Below are 14,380 nucleotides of genomic sequence, written 5' to 3'. Positions count from 1 at the left end.
GGATTACGGGGGAATTTCTTCAGCACAGTAAAAAGTATATACACAAAACCGAGAGCCAACATTTTTTTTCAATAGAGAGAGTAAGAGCATCCCCTTTGAGAACAGGAACTAGGCAGGGATGCCCACTGTCACCTCTCCTATTCTATTTTGTATTGGAAGTCTTACTGATAGCAATAAGGCAAAAAAAAAAAAAAAAAAGGAAATAAGAGGTATCCAAATTGGCAAAGAGGGGGTAAAATTAATTATCTCTCTATGCAGATGATATGATAGTATACTTAGAAAACCCTAAAGACTCAGCAAGAAAACTACTGGACATAGTTGTCCAATTCAGCAAATTGGTAGGATACAAGATCAATACACAAAAATCAGATTTCTCTACAGTAACAAAGAAAATACAGAACTGGAGCTAAGAAAAAGAAAATCCTTCACAATAGCTAACCACAAGATTAAATACTTAGGAGTAAACATAAACAGAAGCACAAAGGATCTATTCAAAGAAAATTACAAAACATTACTACAAGAAACAAAGAGACCTGGAGAAGTGGAAAAATATTCCTAGATCATGGATAGGAAGACTCAATATTGTGAAAATAACAATATGACCAAAGGCAATCTACACGTTCGGTGCAATGCCAATACCAATTCCATTCTTCAACGAGATGGAAAAGGCAATCTTCAATTTCATCTGGAATGGAAAGAGGCCCCGAATTAGCAAAGCACTCCTTAAAAAGTGAAACAAGTAGGAGGCATCTCAATCCCTGATTTCAAATCCTGCTACACTGCTGTGGTGGTCAAAACAACGAGATACTGGTACAGTGGCAGACACATACATCAATGGAATAGAATTGAGAATCCAGAAATCAGTCCATCTACCTATGGTTAACTGATTTTTGATAAGGAGATGAAATCAGTTAAATGGGGAAACAACAGACTTTTTAACAAATAGTGCTGGCAAAATTGGAAAACTATCTGCAGAAAACTCAAACAAGATCCACAACTTCCCCCTACCAACCAAATTGTGCATCCCTGCAACTGCATCCCTGCAATTTTCATCCCTGCCCATCCTCACCCTTCTGCTCCCAACCTTCACCTCCTTGTATCCCCAATATGTTTTTCCCAATTACAAAATTAAAAATTTTTTTTTAAAAAAGGGTCTTTCGGCGTTGCGGATCTGCACCTAACCTAGCATTGAAAACCACAATGAAGAACCAAGCAATCAGGCAACACTTTCAACTCCAAAAGCAACCCAGGGCAACCAGAAGCGGGACCAGAGAGAGCTCAGGGAAGGCCCAGCCAGACGGCTCCTGCAACCGAAGCTGAAGGTTCCAACAGTCAGGCCCTGGGGAAGCCTTTGGGGGCTCAAGCCAAAATTGCCCCACCAGGGGCCCTCCAAGATGTGTCAGAGGAGCTGAGCTGCCAGTTGGAAGACATCCTGAGTACTTACTGTGTGGACAACAATCAGGGGAGCCCAGGTGAGGATGCGGCACAGAGTGAGCCTGCTGAACCTGAAGATAAAGAGAAATCCCAAAACTACGCTGCAAGAAACGGGGAGCCTGAGCCAGTGGACCCCGTAATCAATGGCGAGAAGGAGCCCTCCAAGGGGGAGCCAGACACAGAAGAGATCCGGGTGCGTGAGGAAGGTGGAGACAGAGACCACCGGAGGCCCCAGGAGAAGAAGAAAGCCAAGGGACTGGGAAAGAAGATTACACTGCTGATGCAGACACTGAATACCCTGAGTAGGCCAGAGGAGAAGCTGGCAGCACTGTGCAAGAAGTATGCTGAACTGCTGGAAGAGCACAGGAACTCCCAGAAGCAGATGAAGCTCCTGCAGAAGAAGCAGAGTCAGCTGGTGCAGGAGAAGGACCACCTGCGGGGCAAGCACAGCAAGGCCATCCTGGCCCGCAGCAAGCTCGAGAGCCTGTGCAGAGAGCTACAGCAACACAACTGCTCCCTCAAGGAAGAAGGTGTACAGCGGGCTCGAGAAGAGGAAGAGAAGTGCAAGGAGGTGACCTCGCACTTCCAGGTGTTTCTGAATGATATTCAGCTGCAGATGGAGCAGCACAATGAACGTAACTCTAAACTGCGCCAGGAGAACATGGGGCTGGCAGAGAGGCTGAAGAAGCTCATTGAGCAGTATGAGCTACGTGAGGAGCTCATTGGCAAAGTCTTCAAACACAAGGATCTGCAGCAGCAGCTTGTGGATGCCAAGCTTCAGCAGGCTCAAGAGATGCTAAAAGAAGCTGAGGAGAGACACCAGCAGGAGAAGGACTTTCTCCTCAAAGAGGCAGTGGAGTCACAAAGGATGTGTGAGCTGATGAAGCAGCAGGAGACACACCTGAAGCAGCAGCTCGCCCTTTACACGGAAAAGTTTGAAGAGTTCCAGAACACTCTTTCCAAACGCAGCGAAGTGTTCACTGCATTCAAACAGGAGATGGAAAAAATGACTAAGAAGATCAAGAAGCTGGAGAAAGAAACCACTATGTACCGGTCCCGGTGGGAGAGCAGCAACAAGGCCTTGCTTGAGATGGCTGAGGAGAAAACACTGCGGGACAAGGAGCTAGAGGGCCTACAGGTGAAAATCCAGTGGCTGGAGAAGCTGTGCCGGGCACTACAGACAAAACGCAACGACCTGAACAAGAGGGTACAGGACTTCAGTGCGGGTGGCCAGGGCCCCTTTGGTGACAGTGGCCCTGAACAAAGGCCAGAGGCTGCCACTGTCTGTAAGGAGCAAGGTGGTGAGGGGCTCGTAGCCCAAGCATCCAGCTCCCCAAGGGCTCCAGAAGCTGCCTGTTGCCCAGGAGCACCAAGCACAGAAGTATTGGGCCCAGCAGGGGCCTGGGAGCCCAATCCCACTACTGCCTAGAGCCTGATACCATGGGGATGCTGGGAAGGGAGCAGGCAGCCCAGCCAAGCCTGGCCCACACAAGGCTCCCACCACAAAGCAGTGCCATGCTCTTGCCTGGCTAGCATCTGACACATTGCAGCTTTCGGTTTTGTGGGTCAGTTTTACATACATAAGGCATATGTGCAAGACCTCATACATTTCTATCTGTAAGTGTACAGTGGACTTGCATTAGGGTGGTGTATATAGACCTTAGGTTAGTGGCTCATCTGTGAGCTTTAAGAGTCTTACAAGAGAAGCTGTCATCTGTAGCAGCTGCCTTCACAGCCAGCTGGGTTTGAGACTGCCCCTCCCAGCCCCTGGGGGTTTTTGACAAGTAACACACCCAGACGTTGGCTGTGTGTCTTTTGTGAGCGGGGGTTCTCTTGGCTACCTTGGAAGATTCCTTCTTCTCTTGACCTGGAAAAGATCTCCACGGGGAGAGCCTTGGCAGGGTATCCAGAACTCGTGAACTATTATCCTGCCCAGATGAGAGAGATGGAGCATGTTTCTGGGATGATGCTGGTTGGGGCCCCCTGGGCACTGCTTCTCCTACCCTCAGGTGGTGCCAGGATCAGGCCAATGATGCTTCTCATTAGCCTTATTCACAGGTGCCTCTTTAGCTTGCACAAATGATTGACAAGAGATCACCCAAAGGATTCTTTCTGAAGGATTTTTTGCACATGACAGTGTTTGTATTGAGGATCTGCTGACGAGTGGGGATGGGTGCTGAGGAGTGGGCCTGGGTTCCTGACCAGATGGGTGTGTATCACTGCTCACCTGGTTCCTTTGTTATGCGGGTGCTGAGATTTCCTGTTCAGTGAGACCAGAGACCTTGTAGTGGAAGAAAGGAAAGAGCTTCTGATAGCTTTGCCACAAGCTTGCCTAAATCCTGGGCCTCACACCCAACTACCCCCTTGGCTTTATGGGTCCATTTCTGCATCCTGCCTGTCCACTGCCACTGGATGCACAGGCCTTGAGGTTTGCCCTCATTCTGTTTGCCTGTAACTCCTTGCCCAAGGAATAATAGCTGAGGCACGTCCTCCTTGGGGTTCCACACCCTCTTGTGTGGGATCCCACAGGCCAAGCCCCACTGTTACCCAAGAGGTAGACAACGAGCAAGAGAATTCCCACTCATCTGAGCCCCAGTAATGGCTGCTGACATTTGTGTTTGTTGCTACTTTTATATTTTAAAAGTTTTCCTGGTTGCAAACTTGCCAAAGTATTAGCCAGTTTCTTGTTTTTGTTTTCACTGAGCAGTCCTCAGGGACCACAGGTTGAGTGTTGGTTCAGGGAGCAGGGCTCTGAACCCAGCGCTCATCTCGAATGGGACTTCTGCTTTTCCCTACATTTCCTGGAATCTAGTCCATTGTCTGCAACCTTTCCTTCTCCATAGCTAGCCTACTCTCAGCCTTTCACTTAACTCCTCAGATAACAGTTCCATGAGGAATGTTCTTTTCCCGAACCATCCTCTCATATAGATCAGAAATGGTGACTGAAAGGACACTATCTGCCTCCTACACCCATGGCACGTGTCACTAGAGTAGATCCATGTTTTTATCATAATCCCCTAGATGTTGGTATGACTGTTGAGACCTGTTTGCCATCCCTGGCTAAGATTACTCAGTGGATGCGTTTCCCAAGATCTTCCTTTCTTTAAAATCCCATTGTTTAGAATTGTCTCCAAACCTTCCCACAGGAAGCCCTCCTCCCCTAACCCTCTGCCCAGACAGAGATGTAAGAGCCACCAATCCCACATGGGACCTGTGGGAATGGGGTGGGAGGGGGAGTGTGTAGGGACAGGCAGAGGTACCCACCTGTTCCTTGAAGAGAGCAGAAGGCATGAGGTGGCCTGCGTAACTCATCACCTGCCTTGCTTCAGCTATCTCTTTAAAGCCCAGGGGAGAGGCTGGGTCTGCTAGAGCCCAGTGTGGTGTGGACAGACTGTACAGCAGCCTACTGGGTCAGCACACTGGGCAGGTGGCCCCAATCAGCCTTCTGATTCACAAATGTGGGTCCCCGGCACACAGACCCCATTCTCGGTTGCAGCTATTTCTCGGCACCCAGGCCATAAGTAGGGGGTCTCCCTTTCTGTTCCTCTCCATTGACCAAATCTCACCAAACACTACAGCTGTTCTGCTTACTGCACACACGGGCCTGGGCCAGATGCAAGGGGCTGACCTCTTCGTGAAAGAAGGCTGGTGTTTTCCTTACGGGGGCAAGTCCATGCATGTGACCTCAGTTTTAGGACCAAGAGCTGTTCTGTATAGGGTTCTTTGCTAGTTTTTCTCCAGGGACCACAGCAAGTGAGGCTCAGAGGTCAGAGTTCCTGGCTCTGGTGACCATGACCTGTGCTCAGGACTTTGTCCAGCTGAAAGCTTCATGGATTCATGTACACCACATTCTGAGAGATGTCAGCAGCACTTTTTTTTTCCTCCATGAGGTTTTGGACGATGGGCTGAGCTCAGGCACTTCGCTTATGAGAATATTATTTCTGTAAAGATGGTTATTTCCCTTCCATGGTGGGCTACCCTGTGATGGTGAGGAGGGGCAGGCCTGAACTGATTGTCCAGAGACTGCTCTGACCCTCCCTGCTGTGCACAGCACAGAGGTGGTCACCCAGGGACAGCCATGCACCTGCCTGCTCCTCAAACTCTGCCCAGGAGCTGCCTGTGTCCTTGTAACTCTCTTGTCTTCACTCAGCCTCCCAGATCTGTTTGAAGATGTGCATACAGCATTTTTCTCCTTTTGGTATTCACAACAGGCAGGGGTTTGATTTGATGCATTTTAAACCACATTAAATAAATAGTCTGTTGCCTTAAAAAAAAAAAAGATCCACACCTTACTCCATACACAAAACCAACTCAAAGTGGATCATGGACCTAGGACTAAAACCAAGGACTATAAACTTCATTAAAGAAAAGCTTGAAAGAACTCCAAAAGTCCTAGTCCACCACATGAACCATTTCCAAGCATCCTGAAAAATCTACGATGAGGGGAGGATAAAATAGATGAATGGAGTCTTCTAAGACTCAAATACCTATGCACATCCAAAAATTTCTCCAACAGGGTAAAAAGGGAAGCCACAGCCTGGGAAAAATACTTGGTAGTGACATGTCAGACAAGGGACTTATATCTAGCATTTATAAAATTCTAAATTTATAAAACTTATAAAATTATAAAAATTATCTCTCTCAGCACCACAACAAGATAAAGGTAAATAACCTAATTGAAAAATGGGCACAGGATAAGAACAGACACTTCACTAAAGAAGACATTCAGATGGCAAAAAACACATGAAGAAAAGCTCTAAATCCCTAGCTCTAAGAGAGATGCAAATCAAAACAACTACGAGATATCATCTCACCCCAGCAAGAATAGCAAAATTTAACAGAACAGCAAACAACAAATGCTGGCAAGGTTGTGGAGAGACTGGAAGCCTTATTCACTGTTGGTGGGAGTGTAAAATGGTGCAACCACTATGGAAGGCTGTATGGCGCTTTCTCAAAAAGTTGCAAATAGAAATTCTATTTGACCCAGAAATTCCACTACTGGGAATTTACCCTAAAGAAACTATAACAGCCACCCAAGTAGATACATGCATACCCATGTTTACTGAGGCTTTGTTCAGAAGAGCAAAGAGTTGGAAACTACTCAAGTGCCCATTAACAAACGAATGGATAGAAAAGCTGTGGTATATTCACACAATGGAATACTATGCTGCATTGAAAAACAAGGAACTCATGCAATATTATACAAAATGGATGACCCTGAAGGACATTATGCTGAGTGAAATATCTCAGTCACAAAAGAACAAATATTGCTTAGGGCCACTGTCGTAAAATGGGACTGACATCAGGTTTGAGTAAAGACTGAAAAGGAGGGGATAAATAATGTATACTGCATTGAAACAGATGAGAAAGAGAGCTGTTAAAAGGGATATATGATTATGTATTATTGTCATGACAGGAGTACAGAATGAAGGCTGCACAGTGGAGTGGACTTGGGGGAGAGACTGTATAATAATGAAAGAATTGGGGAGGAAGGGGTGCTAGGCAGGGAGAAAAATTCAACAATGAATGAATGGAAACCCTAAGTCTCTGTAAACTTTCATTAAAATTAATTTTTAAAAAGTGTAAATGTTAAAGTTCTTTTCATTCCAGTGCTTCAAATGGCTCTAAGGAGTGGTGACTCAGCACCAGCAAGCCTCGATACGCCCCCAGAGTTAAAGGGTATAGATCCAGCAGTTTGGCGTGATAGTTGATCTTCAAGAACTAGAAGAGTGTCACTGGTAAAACAGTAATAAAACCAGGTGCAGGGAATCCTACAAGAAGCCAGTATTGGCTTTCTCCTGAATGTATACAAGACCCAGTGTCTATCCTTAAACAACTAAAAGAGGCAGAATTGGGTTTTGAGAAATCTTCTTAAAACACTCCCATCTCAGCAGTTCAGAAGCCAAATGGTAAACAGAAATTAGTCCAACACTTAAGAGCTAACAATAACATTATGTTTCCTCTGCATCCAATGGTGGCCAGTCCCTATATTCTAATAGCCTAAATACCCACAGAATCTAACTATTTCTCCGTATTAGACCTGAAGAATACTATACCTCTCCACTCGGACTTTCAGCCTTCAACTGCTTTACAGTAGATTCAGAGACTCTGAGAACCAGTCAGTATCTATAGTTAAGCAGAAAGATAGTAAGAGTGGTACTAAGGTGAACTGAGTCCCATCCTGGATATATACAGTGTCTCTGTTTTTAGATGGTATTATCTCAGTCATAGGCTCAACTCCTCTGCTCTTTATCATCCCTGGGTTACTCCCATCAACAACGTGATGCTTCCAAGGCTAAGGACCTGCTTTGAGAAGAAAGTACCTCACTACAGATCGGTTCTGACTTTACAGTAAAAAACAACAAAAACAACACATTATAGATTCTGCTTCTAAGCATGGTTAGTATCTATCTCTCCGAAATCTACAGCACCATACTATAGAATTAAATCCCCTTTCCAAATGTATATCCCTGACAGGGTTGGAGTTCTTCTAATTGATTGGTAGTGAACAGTTTCACAAGCTTTCACAAGTTGTCTGTCTTCTGAGGCACCTCTATATGGTCTCAAACTGCCAAACTGTTCAACTGGCGGTTGAGCACTTATCATTGTAACACTCAGGGACTTTTCTGGTTTCAGTGACCAGAATAGGATCATATTTTCCTATTGCAATTATCATTATCTCAGGCATTAAATGAATTACATAAAAATATTGAGAAGTTGTTTTTTAAGGATGGATTTCTTTTTCTTTTTCCTCAAATTGGATTATATGTGTACATGACATGAAAATTAAACAAACAAACAAAATTATCTCAATGACCCACTCTTCTAAAATTCTTCTCAGAGTCATTCTTTCTTCAATACAGGATTATGAAAAACTATTAGAAATTATACAAATTGGCTTGGTGGTTCTGTTCTTTTGGGAAACAAATCTGGTTTCTAATACCAACAAATTCAAATGACTGAAAAAAATCTATTGTACGTTGTTAGACTGGATAGATTCCAGATTTGCTTATTTAATGTAATTGTTAGAAATACAGATGAAGTGATAATATAATCTGTGATTTTTGTATTAATAAAATCTTGGCAAGCACAATATTTTGTCTTGGGCAGGAAGTGGAAGGGTAGACAGATGAATGAAAATGAGAACCACACAGATAAAATGGGGAGAATGCTGGTGTGGTGTGGGGACTGTAACCAATGTTACAGAACAAACTGTGTACCAATATGCCCTGTAAACTTTTACTCAAATCACAAGAAAAAATTTTAAAATTTTGATCATTTTATAAAGGAATAGAAGAAAGAACCAACTATCAGTGAATTTTAAGTTCAAATATTGTTTCAATGAAAAACAAGGAACATATGCCACAATTGCTACCAGATATCAACTGGATTTCGTTATACTGTGATACTTATCCTACCACCTGTATTATTCCTGTGGCCAATAGCACCTGCTGAAGTGATGGAAACACTATCTGTTCTGTCCTGTACAAAGATCACTAGTCTCAAGTAGCCCTAGAGTATGCAAATGTGGCAAAAGTTATTAAATTTTTAGTTTCAGTTAATTAAAATTTAAGTAGCGAATGTGGCTAGTATCTATGATATTAGATTGCACAGGTGCATATAAATTATATTTGCATATCCACATATATAGTATAATCACAGGCCTTTGTAATTTTAATGATAGAGAGGGTACTTAGAAAGGTAAAGGGTCATTGTAAAAGGGGAATTCCCTCAGAGAGAAGGATTGTTGCAGTGGCAACAATGAGCTCGCCAGAGCAACCACTGTAAGGTGTCATAGGAATGGACAGTATTTCTTTCCATTGAGCAGAGTCAATATGGGTCGGAATCTACTTAATGGCACCTACCGATACATTCTATCAACCTATAAGGGTATGCAAGATGTTTCCTTTTTGCAGACAATCTGGTCTCAGATATTTCTCTGCTTGAAAAAAGAAATAACGAAAACTTTTCTGCTTGAAAAAGACCATATCAAAACTTGACAGGAATAAAAAACAAGTGGAAACAATCAACGCACTAATTAAAATGGCTGTTTAAGAGCAGTAAGATCCAAGTTTATTGTCCGCATACCCCAGGGATCTAATGTCACGCTTTGGGCTCCACTGTCCTCCAGCATTTGGCTGAGATATTTCTAAATGTGTTTTAGCCTTCTATTACTAGAGAGAAAAGGGGAGAGGGAAACATCAGGTAGGAAGAATGAGATATTGTGGGGATTGCAACAAATGCCATCGAACAATGTCTGTATAAATTGCTAAATGGGAAACTAATTTGCTTTATAAACACTTAGCTAAACCACAATAAAATATTTTTTTGAAACCAGCCACCTCCCCCTCCCCAAAAAAAGAGTGGTATTGAATTCTTTTAGAAAGAAAAGTAGTAGGGTTGACTTTGTCAGAATTTGAAAGCTAAGAAAATCTGTGATGGTTGTTGTGAAGTTATAAAGGTGTAAGAGAAAGTACATGTTAGCTAAACAGCAAAATGTTCTACATAAAAAAGAAATCAAACTTAAAAAAGCCTAACAAGGTTGTGCCATTAAACTCAGTCCAATGAGATTGCTCTATTCTGATTACTCTGTTGTATTAGAGCAGATGCTCAACAAATATCCAAATTGTCAGCATGTGAGATCATTTATAGCAAATGTTTATCTATACCTGTTCTTCAAAGTCATACAGAAGCAAGTTATCTTTCAAAATATGTCATAAACTTTAGAAAAGTGCAACAAATGCTGTTAGAGTAAAAGCAAAAAGCTTTCTCAGTTCTTCAAGCAAAGAAAGACCTTAAGAAATCTTGATTTATAGCCCAACACACTAGCTAGTGAGAAGAATAGTTACTTTGTGCACCTGCATGTATTAGTAGTTACACAGAAGTTCAAGAAAGTTACACACACCTGCAGTGGCCATAACACGTTTAAACTTGACCCAACTGTACTTGGAATGCACACTAAAAGTAGTGATCCTGGAAAAGCCAATTACAGAGTATATTTAACTCTCAAAGCCTCTTCAAATATAATTCCTAGTAAAGTAAGTTGAGAAAGGAAAAAAAAAGAACTTCTGCTCATCCTCAGGTCCCCATCATTAGGTCTACTGCCTGAGGCTACACACAAACCCGCCCCAAACTATGCCTGTCCTGGCAGCCTTCTCCCCAGATCACACTCCTCCTGTAAGGTTCTTATCCAAATCCCTTACCCCTCTCTAACCAAGTCATACTCCAGAACTCCCCGGGGACAGGATCAATGGGGCGTTTCCATCACCACAACCTGCCCCATATGCCAAATCCTTTTACCCAGCTTTCCATCACTAGACTCACCCAGGCAACCTAATCTAGACTCACTCTGCCTTCTGCTCAGGGAGAAGTCCACATCCCTCCTTTCCATTACTTAACACAAACCCTGCAACATCAAAACTAGCACTGCTTTCTATTACAAACTGCCCCATCCATCCGTCTCTTTCTACATCACCCAACTAAAAGACTTGCCTTAGAGAAACCAAGAACATCTCTCTTCAATCCCTCGCCCTAGCATACTTAGCTACCTCTTTCAGGTCACACAAATGGGAGGTCAACACACTCTGGGATGGGTTCAGCTTCTCTCCAGAGTCGACTTCTGGGGATGCCTGCAAGCAAGGAACGGTCTCTTCTTTGCCTGCGGAAACAGTGTCTATTTCTCTCTGTACACTAGATGGGCGGGGACCTGCACTCTAGCCTACCTACTTCCCCCTGTTATCATTCACCACCAACTCTGACCTATCCCTCTAACCTAACACCTCAAACACAAACAGGCCACCAGACTCCTCCCTTTAATGTCCCACCTGGGAATAATAACAGAAGTGGCCACCAGCACTGCAGCCTAGGCATTTCCCTAGAAAAATTCCAGCACCTCTCAAAAGCTCTCCAAGAGCCACTAGACAATATTATAGAACTCAGCTCATTGCAATCCAAGACCAGACTAACTCCCTAGCAGCAGTTGTATTACAAAACAGATGAAAACTTAATCTGTCAACCATGCAAAAAGGCAGCCTCTGCCTGTTTCTCAGAGAAAACCATTGCTTTTATACCAATAAATCAAGAGTAGTTAGAGAAGGAATAAAAAATAAAGAAATAAATAAAAGACAAAGGTAACACCCTAAACTGGAATGTTGATTTGCTAAGGGAAGTATGGAGATGTGATAAGGCCTCCTATTTAAAAACCCTTTTTGGTGGGCAGCATGGCCCTGGAGATCAGTTTGAAAGTCATCTACAGGAGCTGGTTCTACAGAAGCTTTTGGCTGGGTTTTGGTGAGCGGTAGGGTGGAATGTTGATTCGTTAAGGAAGTGAGGAGATGGAATAAGGCCTCCTATTTAAAAACCCTTTTTGGTGGGCACCATGGCACTGGAGACCAGTTAGAGAGAGCTACGTTGGCCTAGTGGACAGAAAAGTATGCTATCAAGCCCAAGGTGGGTGATTTTAATCTGTGGCATTCAGGCCTGGTTTATTGTTTTTTTGTCAAACATTCTTCTAAGTGGTATAGCACTTGTCTGTGCATTGCTGTACAGAGGTAACTCGTGGTTGCTGTTATGCTGAACACTGTGACACTGATGTGCCAAATGCAATAATAGTTACCCATGGTAGACAGTATTTGGTGAAGCTTCCCAATTAAAACAAGCTTGGAAGCAGGTGTGCATCCATTTCTGAAATGGCTTGTCTCTGGAAACTCTATGAACAATACTCAAGTCTTTTGAACTCGATGGCACTTACCACCACCACCACCACCACCACCAACAACAACAACAACAACAACCACACCACTCTAAACAAAGAACCAGGAACTGAGTAGTAACTAGGAATTCCCTCCTGGCTACTCCCCATCTTAACTCCTTTTCTAGTTGTCCTCCTTCTTTTAACTTGTACTCCCTGTTTTATAAATCTCTTTCATAAATTTTTCATAGAACACTTCAGTCATCTCCCAAGTGACCACCCAGGAATGTGTGAGAACGATGCTCCTCCTTCAGACCTTATGGGAAACCAATACCAGCATTGCCACCATCCAGCAGCAAGTAGTTAGAGACAACTCTGACCTAGCTCCCTATACCCTTTTTTTTTTTTGACAAAGGCAAGGCTGGTGTGCCCAAATTTATTGAAAATATTACAGCACAGCAAACACTCAAACAGCTCCACGTGGTGTTTTGAAATTCATCCCAACTGTGGGCTGAGTGACCTGGAAGTTGGACAGACTGCCAAAGTCCAAGAGTTTCAGCATTTCCTTAGTATCAGGATCTACTTCAATGATCTCCTGATCCAGGGCTGAAACCTCTGGTACATAATTATCTCTCCTTTCTCTCTCCTCCTCCTGCGGCTTAATGGAGATGCCTCTCACAGGCCCTCTCTGAATCCGCTTCATCAGATGTGTGACATAGCCTGCTATCTTGTTCCGGAGTTTCTTGCTGGGAATAATGGCGATCTCCTCACACACGCGCTTGTTCATGTGGAAGTCATTACCCAGGCACGTGTAGTATTACTCAATGATGACCCGGGCCGCCTCCTTCACGGTTTTGGTGCGAACGCGGCCCATGTTGGCGGGTCCTTGGTGAAAGAGCCCCTGTACCCTTTTTAAGGTCTAGAATGGGCGAAGAATATCACAGTTCCCCACTTACCCTAAGCACTTGGATGAAGGCCTGACCTTGCCTTAAGGAGGCCTGACCAGATTCTGGCAATGTCATTTAGATGGCCAGAGGCTAACTGGACCCTGGACCCAATCACATCCTCATAGGATTCCTGTCCCCAAATTTGTGAGCAAACTACCATCCCCTCTTAATCTCCTTATCAGCTCCTATAAAAGGAAAATGCCTTTGTCTACCTGCAAGCCATTCTGATCTCTGTGAGCTGCAATCCTCTCAGACCACTTAATAAAGGTCTGTTCATTACAGACCAGCTGGGACCAGCTGCCGCTTCTTCTATCTCAGATCTTTTTCTATCTAACAGAACCACATGCCCTTAGATTGGCAGTGCAACTCTTTACCCTCCATCCTGAAGAGTCTGGTTTTCACTCTTTTTGCAATGTGGAAAGGAGCTCTGGGGTACAAGTGGTTAAGTTCATGAGCAAAAGCCTGGCAATTTAAACCCACCAGTCTCTCTGCTGGAACATTATGTATTTTAGCCTGTGACAATTTATAGCCATGGACACTTTATAGGTCTGTTCTACTCTGTCCAATGGGGTCACTATGATTCCTAGGCAACTCCAAGCCAATGGTTTAGTTTGGGGTTTGGAGCAATAAGGAACCACTGAAAGATTATTTCTAGATACTAGAAGACTATAATTCTAGAAATACTGCTATCCAAAAGGGCATTCTGGTGGCCTCACAGCTACTGGAATATAAACCTCATAGCTACCTCTGAATAGATTCAAAGCCTGGGGTGAGGAAAAGACTAAGACAGTCAACAGCAGGAAGGGTTTCTAGCTAGCAGAAAACAACTCTGGTCCTGACCTGTTCACTTCCTTCACTGTCCCCGCATCATCTTACCACATGTGATAAGGAAGTGGTAATGACCCCAGGCCATGTTCAGTGCTGGGTTTCTGTGGTTTGATGTGGTTGGCGATGGAAATGGGAGGTAGACTCTAAAGGATATCTGCTGCTGGGGAGCTCTGGTGGCCTAAGTGGCAAGAAGCTGCACTGCAATCCCAGAGGTACACGGTTTGAATTCACCAGATGCTCTGCTGGAGAAGGAGGGGCAATCTCCTCCTGTACCAGTCAGATCCAATTTGACGGTACACTCACAAAAAATAATAAAATTAAATTAAAAAGAAAAAGGATATCTGCTGCTTTATCTGAAGCCCATGTTGTTGTTGTTATGTGCCATCGAGTCGTTTGCAACTCATAGTGACCCTACAAACAAGAGCCCTAAATGCCTTTCTATCCAGTGCCAACCTTGCTGTCTCAAACACATTCATTCCCA

The 14,380-nt window shown here is 43.8% G+C and overlaps 2 protein-coding genes across 2 annotated transcripts in view; one reads left to right on the top strand and one right to left on the bottom strand.

Moving 5' to 3' along the window:
• Positions 1-2,863, top strand: part of LOC102876558 (alpha-taxilin-like) — a 6,889-nt gene extending 4,026 nt beyond the window's left edge. Inside the window, exon 3 of the mRNA XM_006898941.1 lies at positions 1,207-2,863. Coding sequence (XP_006899003.1) covers positions 1,207-2,863 — 1,657 coding nt within the window. The remainder of the gene's footprint in view (positions 1-1,206) is intronic.
• MERTK (c-mer proto-oncogene tyrosine kinase) overlaps positions 1-14,380 on the bottom strand; it is a 226,471-nt gene that overhangs the window by 20,276 nt on the left and 191,815 nt on the right. The window lies entirely within an intron of this gene.

This window comes from Elephantulus edwardii, unplaced genomic scaffold (genome assembly GCF_000299155.1).
Source record: "Elephantulus edwardii isolate Elephantulus edwardi_28Jun2011 unplaced genomic scaffold, EleEdw1.0 scaffold00241, whole genome shotgun sequence".
Lineage (NCBI taxonomy): Eukaryota > Metazoa > Chordata > Mammalia > Macroscelidea > Macroscelididae > Elephantulus > Elephantulus edwardii.
Note: the sequence above shows the minus strand (reverse complement) of the source record. Positions and strands in the feature narration are given on the sequence as shown.